The sequence below is a fragment of the Thunnus albacares genome, chromosome 19 (assembly GCF_914725855.1).
Source record: "Thunnus albacares chromosome 19, fThuAlb1.1, whole genome shotgun sequence".
In the NCBI taxonomy this organism is placed as follows: domain Eukaryota; kingdom Metazoa; phylum Chordata; class Actinopteri; order Scombriformes; family Scombridae; genus Thunnus; species Thunnus albacares.
Window position 1 is genome coordinate 27,713,867 of NC_058124.1, and position 23,237 is coordinate 27,737,103.

General features: G+C 38.0%; 1 protein-coding gene and 2 long non-coding RNA genes across 8 annotated transcripts in view; 1 reads left to right on the top strand and 2 right to left on the bottom strand.

The window, feature by feature from the left end:
• LOC122969573 (protein MTSS 1-like) overlaps window positions 1-17,939 on the top strand; it is a 73,226-nt gene extending 55,287 nt beyond the window's left edge. Inside the window, exons 8-16 of one of the 6 annotated variants that reach the window (XM_044335392.1) lie at window positions 4,099-4,256; window positions 5,458-5,565; window positions 7,580-7,677; window positions 9,150-9,372; window positions 11,283-11,390; window positions 12,588-12,872; window positions 14,215-14,382; window positions 14,649-14,808; window positions 15,306-17,939. In XM_044335392.1, coding sequence (XP_044191327.1) covers window positions 4,099-4,256; window positions 5,458-5,565; window positions 7,580-7,677; window positions 9,150-9,372; window positions 11,283-11,390; window positions 12,588-12,872; window positions 14,215-14,382; window positions 14,649-14,808; window positions 15,306-15,958 — 1,961 coding nt within the window. In that variant the 3' untranslated portion in view covers window positions 15,959-17,939. The remainder of the gene's footprint in view (window positions 1-4,098; window positions 4,257-5,457; window positions 5,566-7,579; window positions 7,678-9,149; window positions 9,373-11,282; window positions 11,391-12,587; window positions 12,873-14,214; window positions 14,383-14,648; window positions 14,809-15,305) is intronic. The other 5 variants (XM_044335393.1, XM_044335394.1, XM_044335395.1 and 2 more) reach the window with 5 other exon arrangements.
• Window positions 9,317-12,591, bottom strand: LOC122969574. The gene is made up of 3 exons (XR_006399048.1): window positions 12,193-12,591; window positions 10,198-11,381; window positions 9,317-9,401 (listed from the first exon to the last, which is right to left on the bottom strand). It is a non-coding gene; the product is annotated as an uncharacterized LOC122969574 (long non-coding RNA).
• A 168-nt stretch (window positions 17,940-18,107) lies between the features above and the next one.
• On the bottom strand, window positions 18,108-23,237 carry LOC122969575. Its single transcript, XR_006399049.1, has 2 exons — window positions 19,624-23,237; window positions 18,108-19,240 (listed from the first exon to the last, which is right to left on the bottom strand). It is a non-coding gene; the product is annotated as an uncharacterized LOC122969575 (long non-coding RNA).

Here is a 23,237-nt window from a genome sequence, read left to right on the forward strand (position 1 = left end):
TACTTGTTAGTAAATCAGTTCATTGATGGTTTGGATCCAAACATGAGATTTATTGACAATAAAGAAAAAGCAGTAATGCATAAACACTCACACAGCAGTATCTGCTGCGCAAATATGAATATTATAGTCATAGAAAGCTGTTCTACTTCAACTGAATAAACAACAGATAAATTAAAAGCAGCTGGGCAAACAATCAAAACAAACAAAAAGAACACACACACATTTTGTGCACCGTTGTCATGTTGTCAAGAACGAGGCTTCTCCAAGCTGTTGACACAAATATGGAAGCACATTATTGTCTAAACTATCACTTTATTTTGTAGTATTAAGAATTCTTTTGCACTGGAACTGTATAAACCCACGATCCCTGGTGTCCACATACTTTTGGCCATGTAGCGTGTATAAAAAGAGAAATCAGAAATGATCTTTGCATACCTCTGAATGTGATAAGATGGAGAGAGAGAAATGGGGAAAAAAAGATAAACTCAGAAACTCAGAATAAAACTGAGAAAAACAAGATTGAGAACAAAAAAAAAGAGGAGAATAAAGGAAAAAGAGACACAAACAGAGGAGAGTGATCTTCTTCTGCCTTCTGGCGTCGTGTTGCTTGAATTCTGCGGGAAACCAGAAATAACATTCCCGTCCCTTGAAGCAACTCTTGAGCCGTCTCCTTCCTCTCTTTATCACCGGAGAGACTCTCGCCTGGAAAAGTTCAGTGAGAGAGAGAGAGAGAGAGAGAGAGAGAGAGAGAGAGAGTCTATCAGCCCGACCACAAGCAGCAGCCGGCCTCGGATCTCACTGGAGGAATGAAGAACTTTAATTACATGTTTATGTCTGTCCTGAAGTACAGAAGATGAGATTACCAAATGATCGCCTTTTTTTAAAGGGGAGAAAAAAGTAAATCCTCAAAACACTCGAAGAACAAAGAAGCAGATGATGGAAACGATTAGTTAATTAATTTCCAGCTTGTTAAATATGATCTGATTGGACACAAACAACATTTCAGTCCTGAGCTGGTTCCACTGGTTCCCACTGAAGACATAAACCTTTACAAATGCCCTCAAATATATACAGTAGTTTCATTAAAAAAGGCTCAGTAATTCCCTAAAACATCTGGGCACCGTAGTGTTTAGCAAACGTTACTCAAACTGGAGGAAATGGTGCATTTTTTGGGGACTATTTTCATTGGCGGATTAATACACATTTGGAGCTTTAGTGAGTATTTCCGGCACAATTTTTTGACAACAGTGGAGCTCTGTACTAGGGGTGTGCCCGAATATAAATACATTATTCGGCAAAGCACAAATAGTGGGGTTTTTACAAATATTTGTTTCATACAAATATTTTTAAAATTATTCGTTTTTGGGAAGAAAAAAAACAAAACATGTCAAATTCCAGCGAGCAGGTCAGTTATAGTCACTATCTCAGTGTCTCTCCTCTGCTCAGCAGGTCTCAGTGAGGGGAGTCACATCCACCTGCTACATGACGCACATTTCCTAATTTGGACATCACTTTAATTTTCATCTTTAATTTTCTAAAATTATAAGTGTAATAAAAACAACAATAGGATTTTTAAACCTCTTTCCACTTTTATTCGAATACAAATAATTTTGCTGCCTCAACAAATACAAATACAAATACTGGGCTCTCTGCACATCCCTACTTTGTACTCGTTAGTGAATCGATTAATTGTTGGTTTTGGTGTTTTTCTGTTGGATTTGTTGACTGTTTGTTGAAAAAAATATAGAATATAAAGTCCATGAAGGTCCAAAGAGAGGACAGGAGATGAATATCTCCATAATCATACTGACCAGTAGAAGAAACCTGATGAATGTGTTTATAATGGAAATGGCTGAAAACTCTTTAACATTTAAAGATATCTACTTGATTTGACTCATGTGGACGACTGAAGCTTCATATTAGCTTCACACAAACATTTAGATGCATTTTCTCAGAAGGACGACTGTAGAAGAAGAGATCCTCTGATGGTCAGTACTGTTATGGAATTTTCCATCTTTTAGAGGTCACATTGGGTCAAACTCGGCTTTGAGTCACACTGTAATTCTTAATCAGAGATTAAGATGTCTCCCCCTCGAGACGTCAGCTGTCTCTGATGTTTTGGGGAAGGCAGAAACCTGTCTGATAGAGGGTATATCAGCATCTCCATGGTTACCAAGGTCAGAGGAAGCTTCCCTAAACAACACAGTCAGACGCTCGAACCAAAACTGCTGAAATTACATGACTTAAACGCTCCTTTGTTTAGAATCTAGCGAACCAGTCGGACTAATGTTTCATATTGTAGGCTGATAAAGACGAGGACTCAGAGACACAGACAGCATCCGAGCAAAACACTCTGGTGTTTACTGTTTTTGGTTCTCCACTTGGCCGACTGCTTTCAATAAACATCTTCAGCATTAAGACATGAAAAGTCTTTCTCCACTGCTGACCATCAAAATATCCACAACAATTATGAACAGGAGGAGTGATTACATCAGGCTAAATATGTTGTATAATGTTTATCCGAGCATCTGTCTGTCGTTTTAAGACAGACTTGACAAATTGAGAAGCTTTAAAATAAGAAGTAGAATTAAAGGACGGTTTTATCTTATTTCTTTAACTAGATTTGTCGTTGTGTGTTCAGGTTACGGAGTCGTTACTGAGTCTACACACACACACAGCTGTAAAAGACGTCGTGCTGTACAGTAGCTGACGTGTGAACTGTGATTGGCTGCTTGTGTTTTCTCCTGTAAGTGGTGGAAATAGTTGAGAGTGAAGACGACATGAGAAAGTTTTTTAATAACGTGCAACTAAAGCAAAGCCGTCTGCAAACCTTTTAAACTGGTGATGACATGTTTAGTCTCATATACAGTAATGAAGCAGGGAAAACCTTCCTATATCACAAAGTAAACCATCAGAGCTTAAAATATAACAGAATCCTCTTATGAAACACTTCAGAGTTTCACAAGTGCAGCTAAATGTGAGTATTCTGTAAGCAGAGGTCTTAAGATAATTAATAACCCTTCTGATAATGTTTGGTGTGTTTCAGTGATTCAGTTTCCAGCCTGAAGGAGAGAAAACTCTTTTAATTCTATAATGTGCTTTAATGGCTCGTCGGAGGCTCTTAACTATTGTTTGCAGTTTCAGAAACAGGCTTTTCCCTTCGTCAATAAAGAGTTTAGTGAAAGTGAGGTGACGTTTTCACTGCTGGTTGATAATCTGTCTGTCAGCTCTAATACTGTATCTGGATTATCTTCAGTTTAAAGATTATGTCTTTGTCAGTGAAGATGAGACATAATTTCTCATTGTTTTTGTGTGTCGTAGCTTTTTTTATTGGACATTTTACAACTTTTTTTTATGAAACTAGTCCCTGTTTTATTCTCATCAACACTTTTAAAAGTTTATTCTCTGATGAGCATTAAATTATCTTTGTTGTTATTGTCATTTGAGACTCTTAATGATCTGCAGTTCAGAAACACTGAACAAAAATGTGTCTGCTGCTTGTGAGCAGAACTGAAATTGATTAATTTGATTGATTGATTGGAACAGTTTGCAGTTTTAAAAACATTAAAGATGCACTGCGCCGCGGTTAGCTCGAAGCTAATTTGCATCCGTAGTCCTCCACAATCAAAACAAACAACAACACAACAACAAACAGTACAAAGCAAAAACAAACAAACAAACAAACAAAAAACACACAGAACACACCCTACAAAATAAAAAGCTACACACAACAGCACATCACAAACACCCAAATAAAAATTAATAATGTAAACTAGACTCAGTGGTCACACAGCTGATTCGTCTTATTCAGACAAAACAAGTCATTTAAAAGTCACTTTGGGTTCTGGGAAGTTATAACAGGCATTTATAGTATTTTCTGACATTTTTTAGATGCAACAAATAATCAGTAAATTGTGAAAATAATCTGCAGATGAGCCAATAATGAATAAATAATAATAATAATAATAATAATAATTAGCTGCAGCCCTATTTATGATCTGTACTTTCAATTCATTGTGACATTTGCAGCTACTGTCTACTAACTTTCCGTGTATCCATGGCAGCACGTGCTCTTAGTTTTTATGTGTGTGTGTCCAGGCCGCGGAGACATCCAGCCGCAGCTGGACAGCGCCATGCAGGACGTCAGCGATAAATATCTGCTGCTGGAGGAGACGGAGAAGCAGGCGGTGAGGAAGGCGCTGGTGGAGGAGAGGAGTCGGTTCTGCTGCTTCGTCTCAATGCTGCGGCCCGTCGTGGTCAGTAATCAACAGCCGGATGTTTTTAATAATAAAACAAATGATTACTGAGGACAAGACTGTCAAAGCTGTTTCACATACACAACTACATATGAGTTCAAAACTGTTTAAATCTAATTGGGAGTTGTGTCAATCGCCAATTAATCAGAAACACAGAAAGTTTAATTTATCCAGTTAGAAGTGAGACTATAAATATAAACAGCTGCTAATAAAACATATGTTGGTGAAACTGAAGGGAGACATGAGACAAACATTCACTGATGGCCTTTTCTTCATTTATTGGTATTAATAAGATAAATAAAACATTAACTTTCTCCGAAAACAAAAGATCATCTCAGAAGTTTTCAACCAAGGAAGTTTTGCTGTTCTTAATTGTATTAACAGTTTAAAATATTTACCCAGATTTTTCATTATATCCTTATTTGTATTTATCACTCAATGTTTATTTGTATAGGGACATGTTGGCCTATATAACATGACCTAATGTTACATACCACAACATTTATAGCCTAGACTAGCTTGTAATTGTAATTTAAAATACATAAAACACATAAAATACATGGAATATGGTGACTATGGGATATTTTTGCTGTTTATGATTCATGTTGTTTGTGCCGGAGGTTCATCATCATCATCATTTGGAGGCTGATCATCACTGTGTCGAGCTCTCATTGGATAACTGATGAGGATTCACTCAGTCTTCTTATAGAGTTTATACATATACATTTATATAATCTGTTTTGACACATCCTGTAAATGATACTGATGTCTTCCAGTTAGTCGTCTTACTGTTGCTGAGTGGTTCTTCACGTTCACACCTGTCGTGGTCGGTGACACATCCAAACGTCAGATTAGAAAAAATGACATCAGAGGTTTTTAAGGAGTGATAATAAACTAGTCGAAGCAGCAGCAGCAGCAGCAGCAGCTCTGTGAAATGTGGCAACACTTCGGCACAAAAACACCTGCCTGTAGATCTGTAAGGTTATAAAACCTCCTCACTGATGGAGGTCAGCAAAAGTCAGACGACATCTAGAAACTTCTCACACCACTTCTGCATTATGTCATGACTTCTCTGTCTATCTGCATGCTCGCTTTATGTTCCAAACATGCAAAACATGGCTGAATGCACAACTGCTGCAGATTTAAGGGCCTGTTGATGTGTGTGTGTGTGTGTGTGTGTGTGTGTGTGTGTGTGTGTCAGGAGGAGGAGATGTCCATGCTGGGGGAGATCACACACCTGCAGACTCTGACCGACGACTTGAAGACACTAACCATGGACCCACACAAGCTTCCCGCCTCCAGCGAGCAGGTATAACACAGACCTGTGTGTCCGTAATTATTTCACTTATTTGGTCAAATGAAAAGAAGCCTTTTTTCGAGAACCACGCTACATATTTACTTACAGTTCTTCAGGTTCTGTTCTTCAGCACATTCAGTTTGAAATAAAATAGTGAGTCACAGTTTAACACCAGACGGTTACAGCAGCTCGACTTTAAATCCTTGGCACAGTGAATTCCAGCTTCTGCCCTCCGGACGGAGGTTTATGGTTCCAAGGTGGAGAACAAAGCCGTATAAAAATAGCTTTGTTCCAGCAGCCGTCAGTCAGATGAACAAGATGCAGCAACGTTCCACAGATGCTGCAGAAGCAATGTTTATTTATTTATTTTTACTTTGTATTTTACCTTATTTATTCTAGTGATTATGTATTTTAGTCTTTTTTATTGTTATTCCTTTCTTTTCTTATAAGTCTTGAGCACTTTATCATGTTTGTCTGTTCCTCTCCTGCTGCAGAACAAATTTACCTACATGTACAAATTAAGTAACCTGAATCTGAAAATAGTGGATTAAACATTGGACATTAAAGAGCCGAGTCTCAGCTTTAATTTGAGTCAGTTTACATCAGTATAGAAAGTACTGTGTGGGAGATATTGGATAGACATTCTAGCAATATTTTATAATAAATTTTTATCTTTATTTTACAATAGTTGGACTGTAAAAATGCAGAAAATGTCAACAGTAAACATCTGTATTTTTTTTTTTAAATTCTCTGTAGAATAACGAAAGGATTTTTTTACTGTTATTTGACGCAAACTGACTTTCTGCCATTTTTTAATATATATATATATTTTTTTTTTACATTTTTTTACATTAAATTTAAAGTTTTGCTGTAAAAAAACAGAAAATTGCCTTAATTTTACATTCAGTGATAGGATGTGTATTTATTGTATTTTTTACATAGGATTCAATGTAATTTAACATTCAAGACCATTAAGTAATTGAATAATCCTGTCAAAAAAACTAAAATATTCTATTATTTTAACTTACAGATTACAGCCTTTATTTTATGGTGAATATTTTTAATAAAAATAATTTACTGTGTTTTTATGGTATTTACACTTAATGTAGAAAAAACAAAAAAACTGTAAAATAATACAGTAAATTTCTTTTTTTTTTACAGTGTAGTTTAACACTTAGTGGCTAAATTACAAGAGTTCAAAAGTAATTGGACACTCAGCTATTAAACACAGTTCTTTCTACTTACTGGCTGGACTGAATGTTTTTACTGTTATCTACAACATCACTGCCAACCTTGTTTCAAACTATCCTACATTTTAGGATTAAAATATTCACCTTTTGAGCCTCCTCTTGCTTTCAGATATATTTTAGTACACTATGAAATTAAAGTGAGACTTAGAGAGGAAACACTTGGTCAACTTCCTCTTTGTTGAAGTTAATGTGAAGTTACAGTAAAGATGCAGGCAGGGACTATTTTCTCTGTGAGGCTTTCAAAGACATCTGAGAAATAAATCTTTGAATTGATGAGTTGTGTTATTGTAGAAACAGTAACACAAAGTATACAAGACAAGTATATCGATTTACATAATGAACCACAACTGGCTCAGCAACAGTTCTAACTCAGCGTCCTTCAGGATATACGAGGTCCTGATCTCGACGGAGCCCAGACACGCTGCCGAGGAAGCTCATTTTCAACCGCAGCTTCATTATTCTGGCTGAACTCCTGAATCGTAGGTGAGGGTTGGAAAGCAAATTGACCATTAAATTGACGGTTAACCGCAACATGTTTCCCTCATTAAAAAAGACCCTGAGATACAGCAGCACTGATCCATTTCCTGGCGTAGTCTGAGGCCAATAAAACTTCCCCAGAAACCCAAACTCAACCCAAAAAAATGTTTTCATCTGAGAACACAGAAGCTGTCTGCTGATCCAGACTGCAGACGGTGGTTTTTTACCTCATAATTTCATTCCAAGGTTTTGTTTTATTTTCTCAGAAAATCATTGAACTCAACTTTCTTTCTCTCCAGGTAATCGTAGACCTGAAGGGCTCAGAGTGCACCTGGTCCTACCAAACCCCGCCCTCGTCGCCAAGCACCACCGTATCCAGGAAGTCAAGCATGTGCAGGTTGGTTACCATGGCCACAGCAAAGTGCTAATCATCAAGCTAAGGGGGCTGATACATGTAGTCTTTCATCCTGCCTGTCGCTCTGCTGCCTCCCTGTGGCTCAACAGTGGAACTGCAGATTACTGACTTGCTCTTATTGATTAGTTTAATCAATATTTCTGATAGAAATCAGGTTCTTTAAAGAGGAAGAAGTATTTCTGTACTCTGAGAAGAGCAACAACTGATCATTTTGCTGCTTTTCTACCTCTGGATTGTATCTGAGCAGGAATATTTTAATAGTTCTTAATGATAGCAGTGATTTTTTGGGTTGCTGGTCCAGCCTTGAAGAAACTGGTTTAGTCAAGTTCATTGTGGTCTGGCAGCATCGGTTTGGGTTTAAAGACTTTGCATCTGAATTTTTTATTGGAAAAATATGGTGGTTGTTTTGAAACATTTGTGAAATTTCTCTTAAAAATCAAAGTAAAACTCCACCGCTGTGAACTGTTTGGACTCAGTCGATTCTTTTTCAGACCTTAAATGTCCTGAAAACTTTGCTCACAAGATTCAAAGGAACAAAGATTCAGGCTGGAATATTAAACCTGAGCATCAAAAACTATCAAGTCTCATCTATCCAGTCAGATTCTTAGTTCTGTTTACTCTCTTTGGTCATAAATCAAAACTATTATAACTCAAGCACAAGTTCTTTATTTAACATTTAACATTGATGCATTGAGCAGTTTTTTTTTACATGTTTTGTTAAATTAAAAAAAGGGTTAAAACATGTTTGTTAACCAAACTAAAGTAAAAGATGAACAGTGTATTGTTTGCACTGATAGTGAACATTTTCAAATGATACCTGCACACAGTAGACACACATTGCACTTCAAATGGATCAATTTAACCAGCTGTTCACTCTGATGTTTCAGTAGAGTTAAAGGAATAGTTGAGAGATTTTGAGAAATTCACTTATTTACATTCTTGCAGAGAGTTACATGAGATGATTGACTCTCATATCTGTCTGCTGAAGCCGTTTAACTCAGCTTAGAATAAAAACAGGAAACAAGAGGGAAACATCTGTCCTGACTCTTTCTACACGAAGGTCACCAGAACCTCTAAAGCTCATCGATTAACTTGTCAAATCATGTTTGTCTTTACAAAAACTCGAAGTGTAAAGATGTCAGTTTGTGGTTGTAGGGCTGTTATGTGACAGACTGTCTCTCCCACCATAAAACCACAACTTGTCGTTACCTTCAGTTAGAGACAGGCCAAACGTTTCCCCTCTGTGTCCAATCATCATGCTAAACTAAGCTAAGATAACCAGCTTTTATATTTACAGACATGAGAGCGGCATCGATCCTCTTATCTACAGTAACTCTCAGGAAGAAATCAAAAAGTTGTACTATTCCTTTAATGTAGATATGATGTCCTGGGAACTTCTCTGTAACGTCTTGTCCGTCTCTCCTCTTCCTCCTCTTCCTCTCTCCGTCCTACAGCAGCCTGAACAGCGTGAACAGCAGTGACTCTCGCTCCAGCGGCTCCCACTGTCACTCGCCCACCTCGCATTTCCGTTACCGAGCCTCCTCTTCCTCCTCCTCGGCGCTCCCTCAGCAGACGCCGGCCCGCCTCTCCTCCGTCTCCTCCCACGACTCCGGCTTCATCTCCCAGGATGCCTTTCAGTCCAAATCCCCTTCACCCATGCCTCCAGAGACCTCGCAGGTACACACAGTTGAGTTTATGAAGTTTGACTGAGAAAAGAGGGAAACAAAACCGAGATGAAGACGATATATTCTGATCCTCCTTCTACCTGTGATGCCGTTCATTCATTAGCTTCAAGCAGCTGCTCATCTGAGAGTGTGTGTGTGTGTGTGTGTGTGTTTGCTGAGTCACTCCAGCTAACACAAGGTCTTGTGAAGCCAGACGCCAGAATGGGGGGGAAAAAAGTCTCATTTAGTTTAATTAATGCTAAAAACGTCTTATATTATGATAAATCAGCCATATAGAGGTGAGGTTCAAATGCGATGGGCATTCAAGAGCTTATTCTTCAACAATAAACATCCTGTCTAGTTCATTTCATGCTCATAATTTAAGGAAATCTTATCAAAAATGTGTATTTATGTTATGAGTATCATTCTCCAGTATATAGATATCAGTATTATATCAGTATTATATCAGTATTATATCTTATGTAGGAAGCCTCCTACATGATTTTAACTTAATCTCGTCCCTAAAACAGCCTGAACTTTAGCTGATAATTATGAATTTTCACAAATACTTCACCTTAATTAACACTGTGATTGTAATTTGGTTACATATTCATCTTTCCAGTCATCATCTCTTGAGCCTCTTATCATCTTCATGATTGATGGTGTTCATGTTTCATCTCATTTGTTCTTCTAATCTTGAGATTTATAATCTCAACCTTGCTGGAGACATAATGTGCTTCTTCACCTCTGACCCTAACTTCAACCGTCACAGATACATGTTTAACTTCAGGTTTTAGTCTAATCTGAACCTAAACTGGACACTAAAACTGATTCTTACCCAGTATGAGGACTGAACTAAATCTTCCATCATTGAGATGATTCATTGTTGTTTTAGACCTTGAGAAGTGAGAAGTACAAAATTCTAAAACACATAAAGCTCTAAAAAAAAAAAAAAAAAGGAAAACTTCCAAAAAACATCAGACTTGACAAAGAAGAAGCATCTATTAGATTCTGATCTATTATTTCCCCAATTTAGCATTTATAAGCACCATATAAACATGAAATAAATGGTTTATAACACACTAAAATGTAGTTCTCAGCAGCTAAAAGGTGATTTTTAAATGTTTATTAATGTTCAGTATTTGTCAGCAATTATAACTTATAGGATATTTTATTACATCTGTGTTCTAATTCATTCATCTGATTATACAGCAAGTCTCTACTAATAGTTATAGCTGCTGACAAAAGCATTAATAAACACATATATCTGCTTATAACTATATTATAGTGTTATAAACCATTTATTAACTGTTTATATATGTTTACAAATACTAATTAAAGGCTCTTAAAGTGTTTTAGAATAATATTAGAATAAATGCTTCAGTGCTGAATTTCATTCCAACATGTGATACCTTGATAATCTTATTAAAATAATTCTTGGCAAAAATTGAGCAAAATACGACATTTTGCTTAAAAACATCAGTCAATTTGACTGTTTTACTGACTGAACAATTATCTTATTACACACAATCTGTCTGTATATTTATATTTGTGGATGAATGTTGTGTATTTATGAAGTGATGTGTTGTATTGTGTCTGGTTCTCACAACCTTCAGCTTCTCATTTCACCTGCTGAACCTGCTTCTGCTTCATCGATCACCTCTATGTGCTGCAACAGCTGCTTTGTCTGTTGTTTTTGTAAATCTCGCTGATTCTTCTGCTTCTGCATCACTGCTGCTGGACTGAATTACAGGATGACGTTGTGGTTATTTATCTGTGTAGTCGTAACAGGCTTTCTGCTTTCTTCTGTCTGTGTGTTTCTGTCTTTTTGTCTGTTTTCTTGCATCCTGCAAACGGCTGACTGTGTGTGTGTGTGTGTGTGCGTGTGTGTGTGTGCGCGCTCTCTGCATGGCTCTGCTGTAGTCGTGTGTGTCTCCTTTATCCTCTCAGTCTGTCAATGACGAGCCTTCCTCTTCTTCCTCCACCTCTTCCTCACCCTCACACCATGAGCCCCCTTCTGGGCTGCAACAGGTGAACATCAACACATGAACACACACACACACACACACACACACACACACACACACACACACACACACACACTGTTAGGGTTTTGGGTCGGTCTGTTTTTGTCGTCACGTGTTTAAAGGTGCAACATGAAGCTTTTAAGCATCATAATTAAACAAACATCACTTCTTACATTATTTACATTTCTTTTTGTTCTCATTAGTATTTGAACACAGAAACCAGCTGCAGCTTCGTTTTAGCCTTTATGGGTTTAATATTAGTTGATATAATCTGTCGACAGTTATGCTGCTTTAATGTTTTCTATATTGTTCTTTGCTAACAGAAAAAAATGAGGAAAAATAAAATGTTTAATAGATTTTTCAGCATCAAAGCGTAGCTCATGTGAGTCTTTGTCCTCTAGTAGTAAAATAGATGAAACACAAGTCCTGCCAATAGTTTCCCCAATAAATACAGCAAAACACTAGAAAAAGCAGCAAAGAAGAAATCTGCAAGCTAGTAAACATTAACAATGCAGGATTTAAAACACTTCTAAAAAAAAAAGAGGCTTTGCAAATGTTTTACGAGGTAAGAAATGCAGTCAACAGTTAAATTAGATCTCAATGATACAAACAGTGTGTTTTGGTGTGTAAAACTCAATAAAAACAAGAAATATAAAATAGAAATCTACAATTAAAATATGTTCTAAACTGAAAGGAGCTGTTAGAGTTTATATTGAAGAGAATGGGAGGAACATATATTGACAGGGAATGTGCAAACCATGTTAGATGTGGTGGGTTCACAGATGTGTAAATAATGTAATTTTTACCTTAATGTAACATGTAGTGTCCATGAGGAGGGTCCTGGGCCTTGTTGATGGGGCTGCAGTCGGGAAGTTTATGTCCAGGTTGGGAGGGGTCGTCCATTAAACACCGCAAGGTACCTTTAAGCTAAGAGGAAACACAAATCAAAGGGGAAATACAACCAGCTATCAGTAATCAACCCTAGAACTCACAATAAAACTAAATAATTACACAAATAAACCAGTTTAAAGTGGGAAAAGGTTTCTGCTGCAGTTTTAAGACGTTATATTCAGATTGTAGAAGTTGTCTCCTGCTACATGTTGCATCTTTTACTTCTGTACGTTATGTTTTCATATCCTCAGCAGTCTTGTCTTCATTAATTTTTGATTTTTTTGTTTCTCCCTCACTCATTCACCTTCAGTTGTCAAATGGTTTTGACCATCACGCTGCCCTCTGTCTGCACGGAGCGGTACTGCAGCCCCAGGACACCCACCTCCACCCTTCATACTTCACCTACTCCTCCTCCTCCTCCTCCTCCTCCTCCACCACCACCACCACCACCTCTCCCATCTCCTCGCCCTCCTATTCGTCTGTTTCTCCCATGTGGCCGTGGTCTCGTTCAGGCTCCGGCCTGTCGGGAGACTTCCCGCCCCTCTGCTCCTCGGGGCTCGGAACGGTCCCGTCATCCAGAATCCCGTCCTGGAAGGTTTGATCCTCAGTCTCCCCGATGTCCTCCTCCTGTCTTCACTTTTAATGCTTTCTGTTTTATAGTAACTTTTCTCAGCTAACTTGAAAGCAAACAGGATAAATTTCATCTTTTCATCTGTTTTCTTTCATCTCATGTCCTCATCAGTCTGTCAGCTTCATAACACACAAGCAGACCTTAAAACAACACTAATGACACTACGAACCCTCCACAGAACGCCTTCCTCATTCAGCTCTCTACTACAATAACACTGGTTAAAACTAATAGTTTTGACATGCTGAGAAATATGTTAATTCACTTTCTTGCCAGGAGCTGGATGAAAAGGTAAATCTGATCCTTACGTCTGTATGCTAAACATGAAGCCCGAGCCAGCAGGTGATTACCGTTAGCTTAGCTTAGCAAAAAGGCTGGAAGCAACGAGAAACAGCTCGCCTGGTTCTGTCTAAAGCTGAAAATATCTGCTGACTAGAACCTCTAAATATTACTAATAAAAACATATCTTTTTTTGTTTAAGCCATACAAACAGAAATGTTAAACTGTTGTGGTTTTATTTGGGTCTTGTTATCTTTGTGAAGTTGCCAAAACACCAGTGGAGACTCCAGGAAGTGACTGTTTCCAACTCTGAAACAGTCCAGCACACCCTCGGATAGAGCCAAGCTAACCGTTTCCCCCGGTTACAACCTTTTCGCTACGCTAAGCTAACAAGTTACTGGCTGTAACTTCGTATTTACTTGACAGATCTGAGCGAAGTATCCAACTTCTCATCTAACTGTTGGCAAGACAGCGAACAAGCTTATTTCCCAAAATATCAAACTACTCCTTCATTTAGAATTAATGGTCATAATTAGATTGTAGTTCAAATTCCAAACACTTTACTAAACCAAGTTTTCACTGATGTTTGGTCTATAACAACATTAACAGTTTATTGTTTTAGTGAATTATGCAGAAATACCAAATATTTGCTAGCTACAGCTTCAAAATGCTAATGTTAGCTTATTTTTGTGGTTCATATATTATCAGATGAATAATATGGATTTTTCAGCTGCTAATTTAACCTGATCTTTAGTAATTTGTGATGTGTATTTATTATTATTTATTATAGCTTCACAGCTGGATGTTTTCAAACTTAACACGCTTGTCCTTTTTTCTAATCTTGTCTTAATCAATGGATTAAAGCGACTAATCATTCAGTCTATAAAATGTCAAATTATAATCTAAAGTCACAGGAGCTTAAACTGCCCAATAATTCAAAAACCCTAAAACCGGTTAAATTAACAGTTGTAACTGAGAAAAGCAGCAAAGAGTAAAGCAGTGTTGTTTCGGGTCATGTCTTCCTGTGTAGGACTGGGCTAAACCGGGCCCGTATGACCAGCCCATGGTCAACACCCTGAAGAGGAACAAGGACAGGAGAGAGACTACAGATCCCAGCAGCCACCACGGCACTGATGTCACCACACCAGGGGAAGAGCCGCAAGGGGTTAAAGGAAGCCCCTCTGTGATATCGCCTAAGGTCAGATGGTGTTTTTTAAAAGACATGTTCTATTTAGGTAAACACGGACCCTTTAAAAGTCACATGACCTACTGGCAGCTGTTAGACTGGACACAGCTTCGGGTTATTGGTTTGACATCATCTGGTACGAGATGCAAAACAAATCCAAATGGACTGTAGAGTGACATTTCAGGCATCTTGGTGCTGTCAAATAGCAAATCACAGACAAAACAACCTAATAATATACTGTGTGTGTGTGTGTGTGTGCGTGTGTGTGTTGATACAAGCAGGAGGACCGGGAGGCCCATGAGGAGCTGGCCAGAGCCCTGGCCCGAGGCCTTCAGCTGGACATCCACGGATCCAGCAGAGACTCACTGCAGGGCTCCAGCGGCTACAGCAGCCAGACCAACACACCCTGCTGCTCAGAGGACACCATCCCCTCACAAGGTGCACACACACACACACACACACACAAATACATACTTACTAACAAGTCATGCTTCCATTAAAGTAGATAGTAGTAGTGAGTTTAGTTTATGCACTAAATAGATGACAGGAATGCGTTTGCTGAATCAGGGGTAACCAGAACTTTTGAACTAATTCATAAGAAGAGTTGCGTAACGATGGGATAGAGTCAATATTGGTGTCAATGTGATACCTGAATTTCAGCACAGATACCAAAACGATATATTTTCTATACCTTAGTTTAAGGTAAAAAAGATACATTTGTTTAATTTCAGCCAAAATAATGTCTGATATTAGCAAAATTATTTAAATCATGAAATATCTAATTAAGAAAAAATAAACAAGACTAAAAATCTAAAAAAGCATTTGAATGATAGATTTTGATACTTGCTGACACATTTTTTTCAAGTATTGCGGTGTGATACCCAGTCATTCAACTGAACTTTTAGGATACTGAAACTGTTCTCTGGTCTTTACAGTATCAGACTGTGATTACTACTCGGTGGGAGTGGATCAGGAAGGCGAACAGCAGCAGTCAGACTTCGATAAATCCTCCACCATCCCCCGGAACAGCGACATCAGTCAGTCGTACCGCCGCATGTTCCAGTCCAAACGCCCCGCCTCCACTGCTGGCCTGCCCTCCAACCCCTCCGCCATCGTCACCCCGGGAGTCGCCACCATTAGACGGACACCGTCCTCCAAACCCAATCTGCGGCGCCCCTCTGGGGGTCTTAGCTTGGGCCCCATCCCCATCAAGCCACCCATGATCCCAGTCAAGACCCCCACTGTGCCTGATCATCCGGGTTTCCCCAGCAGGGCGGCGTCAGAAGATGGCAGCACACCACGAACCCCACTAAGCCCCCCAACCACGCCTCTGTCACCAGGCGGCAGCGGGCCGTCGTCATCGAAGTCCAGTCTCTGGGAGAACCAGCACCAGGGCGAAGGGTCAGATCCTCCCACCCCACCGCCGCAGCCCAGCGGTCGGGTGTCAGAGTGGGAGCGCCGGCCTCTCCCAGAGCTTCTGGAGGAGACAGAATACGGCGAGGTGGAAGACTTTCTCGTGGCCATCCGACGAGGCGTCAGGCTCAAGAAGACGACAACCAACGACCGATCAGCACCGATTATTCACTGAGATGGGAAAGGTTGGTTCGACTTGCGGCATTTCGCGTCCCCGGCTGAAGTTCAGTAATTATGCTCACAACGGGGCACCAAATGACCACGGCTAAATACCTGCAAATCAAAAAGTATGACATCAGCTGAATGCCAAGCGAAGGAGGGAAGTTGCCCAGAGACTCTGATCAAGGATCAGTTTTGAAATTTCCACGCAAAAAGGATGTTTCACCGAGGTGTAGTGAGTTCAATACGGAAATTTTGATTGAAAAGTTAAAAAAAAAAATGCAACAAATTCTCCATTTGTAATTTTGTGTTTGTGAATTACCAAAACTAGCTGTTGACAGTGGTTGTGTGGCTCAGAGAAAAGTGAGACCACTAAACCAATGGGAGAGCAGGTTCCTTGTTTGAAAGTGCTAAAGGAGTGTTTGTGTTGACCAGTTCTTGTGGTCTTGTTGGAGGAAAAACCTCTGGAAAATGACAAATCTGAACCAAAATTGACTTTTCGTCCAGTATCGGTTGGAACGTTGACTTGTTAAGGCCAAGAATTTTCTCATAGTGCCACATTTTCTTTGCTTGGGAAACTGACTGAAGCGTTTCTCCCTTTAAAAACCTAAAAAAAAAAAACCCTGCAGCCTCTTGCAAGTTGAGAACTGTCGCAGCCAGTATTGCGCTTCAATAATTCCAGTTAAGTTCCCGTCTGAAGTTACCACTGGGAACCACTGGGATGCTGATTCAAGATCATTTCCTCAGGGCAACTTCACTATGTAAGAGAAAAGATGAGCAAGCTGTACAAGGTCAAGCAGAAATGGGTTGTAAAGGAGACAAACGTTGTAGTATTGGGAAGACTGTAGATGATGCAGGTAAAAAAAATGTTGGAAAGAGTTAACAATGAAGTGGAAGGAGTATTTTCAAAAAGATCAAAGCATTATTTGTATGTACATATTTATATTTTGATGTGTTTGAACGTTTTTGTGTTTGTCATACGCTCCTTTTACATCCCCGTAGTCTCCCATTTCCACTAAAAGGTGCCAAAAGCCTGTGTGCTGAATTTAACTTAAATATTCTATATTTAATTGAAAATATGCTGGACTTGTTCTTCTCTGTAACAACATAGATAGGGGGAGGGGTTTTTTTTGATAGAGAATAAAGGAAGCCTGAAAGAAAAACTGAGCTTCAAACGCAAACTGAAAGAGTATTTGTATATGTAGGGTAGCATATTAAAGAGTGCTGTGTAACCCTTCACAACTAAGGAGTTTTGTTGTTACAGTTATTAATACCACATACAGTAGATCGACCTGCATGTTCTTAAACTTTGCCCCAAATATAAATAATCATTGTAACTCCTCAATTAGATTTATATAAGTCAATTAAACTCATGATTTCCCAGCAGTGGATGTAAACGGTGTCGACAGTCGTGGATCAGGGGTTTGTTCCAAAAAGCAGGTTTTGTGAAAACTCTCACTTTAACTCTGGGTTAGTTACTGCCGTGTCTTAACTCTGTCAACCTAAATCTGCTTGAAGGCACGTTTCATTCAACAAACTCTTGAGTTTTTCTGTCTCCTCCCGTCCAAGCTGAGTGTGAGGGAGCTGTCACTGTATTGATATTGATTGACACACATTTTTGTTTGCTTCTTCAAACAGATTCAAATATTTCACTCTGTGGATTCACCTTCAGCTCTGAATAAAATCTATGCATCACCTTTTTTTGCAAGTTAACGTTGTTGTGGATATTGAGAAGAGGATCAGGTTGTCAGAACAGTTCCCCTGCACTGAAACATTTACCGAACATTACCGTAGTAGTCCAATCGCTGTTTTAGTTATCATATATATCATATTGGAAATTAGAGGTGAGCAGGATTGTGATGCAGCTGAAATAACTGGATAAAATGTGTAAAAGTGAGGGTTTTTTTTTTAATAGGCTGCATATAGTCTTAGCATGTTTTAACAGTATTTCAGTAACTTTTACTAAACATTGAAATGTGGACACTGAATGCTGTTGAGCCAAGATTTATATGTAAAATAGACGTTTAAAAATTGACCAAATTTGACCAAATCGCTAAAATCATTATTATTAGGTTGGACTATGAAGTTACAAAAATGGAGCCATCGCAAAAACACTTTGTGGCGGCCATTTTGCTTTCTGGCATAACTGAGTTATGTATTTTGCACCATATCACCTGAACCAAACATGATAACACAGAAAAGGTGATGTCTACCCCCCCCCCCCCCCATGTTTTGATGGTCAAGGATTACAATAATACCATATACAACATCATTAACTGTTCAGGTGAATAGTTAATGGTGAATTCAGTAACGTTGTGAGAAGGATTATATATCTCAGAAGATGCAGAATGAAATTTCAATTAAATTTCATGTAATCTTTAATTTTCAATAACTCTCTGGGTGATTATATTAATGTCGACAAGGGGGAAGCATTGCCTGTCAGACCCGTGATGGGACCCTGAAAAACTTCTTCAAACAGCTTCATTGATCATGATTTTATAGAACCATGTACGAGTTTAAGTCTTAACATAGTCGGAGTTGATTGAACTCTGATCATTTGTTTAGAAACTGAAAACTTTCCCATCTCAGGTTCAGAGTTTGTTAAACCTGCTTTTTGAACAGATCCAGGAACTGCAGACGTTTACGACCTGATAGATGAAGTCTGTTGTCAGCTGTTGATGGTGGGTCATTATTTATTTACTTTCTTTTTGTAAATTGGTCTTTTATTATTGTATTTTTTTTTTAAAGCATTTACTTCCTGTAAAGCACTTTTAAAACAGACAAAAACTAAAAATGATTACCATTACAGCTACTATGAATTATTGTTGCAGACAGACGTGATCTGTGAGTTTGTTGGCCTTCACCTCTTTCCCACTTTGTTGTTGCATCTTGCTAACCGATCAACTACAGTATGTAGCGACTGTACGCTGTGCATTAGCAAACACTTTAAAGTCCATGGTAGTAATAAAGGTTGTTACTGCAAGTTCCGTGTTACTACTTAGCTGTAGTAAATGGAGTATTGTGGAGTAATGTATTGGTCTGTTGTAGTAAAGCCTGTGTGCAGATGGCAGGCTGTATTTAGCTGGCACACATATAAACAGTTGTGGACTTATTTTAGTGAAACTACTCAAATAAAAGCTTCAGTTATTGGGACAGTGTACTGCAGATACCTGAATTTCATTATTAAGTATTTTCATTCTGTGAAAAAAGGAAATATCCAATACTTAACTGGAGGAAAAACCAGTAAAGCCTGCAGGTCAGATTGTAGTGGATGAACAGTCTGAGCTTCGGCACCAACCTGAAATATGTTTGAATTTACAATTTATTAGAGAAATTAAATATGACAATAGCTAGTAAACCAAAAAAATGATCACAGATGTTTTACAAGGTTGAACATGTGAAACTGCTTTAAATGTTTATTTCTAAGGTAACAGAGACTTCAGACTGGTCGTCCGCTACCATATAAAATGTTCTGTATGATTTAAACACTACAGATAAATCTCTCACACCTGTCTTCAATATATTTAGCTATTTATAACATGTTATATGATCTATGAGCTAGCTACCTAGCTCATAGATCATATAACATGGTAAGCTGGGTAACCTAGTTAGCCTAGCGAGGTAAGCTAGGTAACCTAGTTAGCCTAGCTTGCTCTAACTACATAAAATGAAATTACTTACCATTTCAGAAGACAGTCTGCAGCTGTGTGAGATTCAGTGTCTTTCTCAACGCTTGCTAACATTACTAGACCTCGGTCTGCCTAACATTTGACGTGACTGTCCTGCGAATGAAAGACGACACGACCAATTCCTCCGAAACAGCCATAAAGCCTTTGAGCAAGATGCTGAACTCTGCTTTGGATGAGTCTAAAATGGAAATCCAGACACTGTTAGTTCACTGTCCCAATACTGCGCAATAAAAATGAAAAAATGGAGAATAACCCAAGTATACCAATCTCCACTTGAAAGTGTACATTTATTATTAAGAAAGAGAACAGGTACAAAACATTTTTAAAAGGTGTATAATCTGGTCTGGAGTCTAGCTTGCATTAGTCCTAACTGTTTGTGCTTATTAGCCATCAAACACACAGAATATTGAGGTTTTCAGATGGTGGAACACAGACTCTGGAAGCCATGTTGGAGGCCGTTAGATATCTGGCTGCCAAGATTATATTTCTACATCTACAATTCAGCTGTTTTAAAGGATTGAAACATAATTAATTTTCAAATTTGATGTTTTTGTATATTTTTTAGCTTTCTAAATATCAGTAGTTTGTTTAAATCAATCAAATTTGGACGCTAGGCTAATGTACCGCAGGTGTTAGCAGAACCTAGCGTTACTAATTGATCAGACCTTTCAGTTTTTTTAAGATTATTACTGAATTGTTTTACAGACACGTCACAATAAAATTTTTCAACTGGATTTTGTAAAGTTGTATCACACTGACCTCCATGATGGCGCCAGAAGATGCTAATCTGTGACCCAACTGAAAATCTTCTATTCGCTGTAGTTAAACAGACGATAAAAAATAACTAAAATCAGGCCCTGCTGCGTACTGATATTCATGTGTAACTGCAACAAATATATAAACCTCTTGAGAGCTTGTAATTATTAAATGTCAAATAGCCCGACTAGTTAAGAATCTGACTTGTGTTAGCGGGTGATTAGCGTTAGCATAACAAGCTGAAATACACAAACTCCCTTGTTGATACTAAATATAGTGTCATCACAACTCAAATTATTTATGTATTTATTCATTTTAAATGTTATCCATTTTATTTTTAACCCCCAACTGTCCTGTTGAGCATATAAATCATATTAACAACTATATTTAACATGCATGTTGTCTTTTTTTTTTTTTAGTTTTTTTTTTTGTACTGGAACTAATTATTTCCTCCGTTGGTCTGCTTCTACTGGACCAGAATGCTTTTTTAGATGCCAACCATCATCCAACCTGGATCGTTAATGTTTTGCTATTTTTGTGTGACAGCAGTTTGACACCCTGTATGATGACTGAAGCCTGTCGGTTTTATAAATATATATATATACGTTTTCACTTTTTTTTTTCCCGGCGCAGGTTTTCCGGATACAATCGTGTAGCTGATGCGATAACAAGCGTATGAAGCTGAATGTTGGAGCCTGTGAGGACTAACTGTGTATTTTATCAATGATCTGCGTGACGCTGACACACACTGGAGGATTAGAAAAAGTGATTTTTAAACACATAAGATTCTGGATGAATGTTGTGAAAACGTGCGAGGAAATCAATGATGTCACCCTTGGAGACCAGAATCAGGTAAAACCACTACAGTGTAAATGTAACGTCAGACAATATTTATAGTACATCTTTTTAGCAGCAATCATTCTAGATACAAGTTAGATCCAAAAAAAAAAAATCACTTGAGCTGTCTCCAGTGTGTGTGGATTTCTGTCCTTTAGCTGTAAGTAACAGCGACTCTCCGTTCAGCCTTTAATTTGAGACAAGTTGCCAAATTTCTTACAGTATTCTTAACGACGCTCTGAGTTTGATTTTTTTTTTTTTGTATTTATATGGAATTGTTTTCCTGAAGCCATTTGATAAGTGAAGACTTTTAATTTGACAGTCAAATCGCCACTTTCTTTTAAGGTAAATGTTTGAAATAGGTAACGACATTATGACCTTTTTTCCTGGTATGTATCTATTTTTTTTTTAGTGATAAATATCAAATTTTGGACTGTTAATACCACATAATTTGATCACAGCCTTGAAATTTCGGTTTGTCAGGAGACACCAGATAGTTGCCAAGAAGATTTGATTTGAAGTTGGGGAAGAAACTATGTCAAGCATTTACTCTGACCAAGAACGGTCAGGCTTTATGGCTTTAAGAGACCTTTCACCATCTGACTAATTTCTGTTTTTTGTTACTTCATAGTCTGATTTTTTTTTATTAGTTGCTTTAAGATTGCCTCCCATTTTAAAAGTTCATATTTTAACATTCTTCCAACAATAAGCCGCTGAAACGTCCAAGTCTGACTGAGACTGACGGTTCTTGATCGGCGTTAGAATTAAGGCTTTTATTTGATAGGTTTCTCCACAGCTGAGCCATCAGAGGAAAAGCTTATTAAAAACTGAAAGCCTCTACTTTGCTGAGCTATGGAGGTAAAAAAAAAAAATCATTAACAAGCCTCGACTCGCTACGGCCGGCCTGAGGGATTAATGGAAACCATTTGAGACAAAAGAGGAAGTTCAGCATTAAAGCCCCAAAGGATCCACAGATATCCTCAACTAAATAATGTGCACATGGTGCTTTTTTTTTAGTGTTGAGTTAATTGGCCGTCGGGTTCTGGTGTCTGGTGATGATTTTAATAAAGATTCAAAACAAAAACGTGGCTTGTGTGGATCATAAACCAAAGCACTTAAAATTATTTAAATGTCAGCAACTTGGCCACCAAATTGAGTTTTTAAGTTTTTAAGTCTTACACTTGGCAAGAACACTGGAGAGCACTGAGACTAAGACCAATATGTATCCAAAGATATCTGATTTTAGTGGACATTATCCATTAATGGAACAGAAACAAACTGTAAATGTGCCAAAAAATGTGGTGAAATGTCCTTTGTAGAAGGTAAAAAATGTAGTAAAGGTGTTTTGGTGATGGGAAATAATTTGGACAATGAAAAGATTTTTAAAATTAATTTAATGTAAAAGCACTAATGAAGTTTCCTTTGTTTTCCTTAAAATCACACATGAATTTAAGACTGTTTAACCAACAACTCAGATGTTTAGATTTCCAACAGTTATGGATAATACGATGGCGACCTTTTACCAGATTTCACTTCAATTTGTTCAGAAACTTGAGTATTTTTGCTGACAATCATCACCAGTCAATAGGGTATCATTTAATCCATCATTAATAAGCATTTAAAAGTATTGAAATGAATGACGCAGTATTTGTCAGACGTGTCTGTCTGTGGTATCTGAAGTTATGGCAACCTGTTTTATTTTGTTTGTTTGTTTGTTTTTAATTAATTGGGCCGACTCGTTTCTTCACCTCTGGCTCTTGATAATTCTGTATTTTATGTTTTATATTCAGTTCCTGAATACTGACTGTCTCCTATCTTCTATGTATACCAGTTGTTTTGGCTAAATAATAATAAAATCGTAGCATAAAATGTGCATCTGATGAACAAGGAAACTTGTGCTTTGCTTTTTCTTACCGTCTCCTCACTGACTGACTTTATTTATTTTAAATGTTAATTTGCATTTTAGATTGAAGGTTCAACTGCTGAGTAAAACTTCATTTAATGAGGATTAAG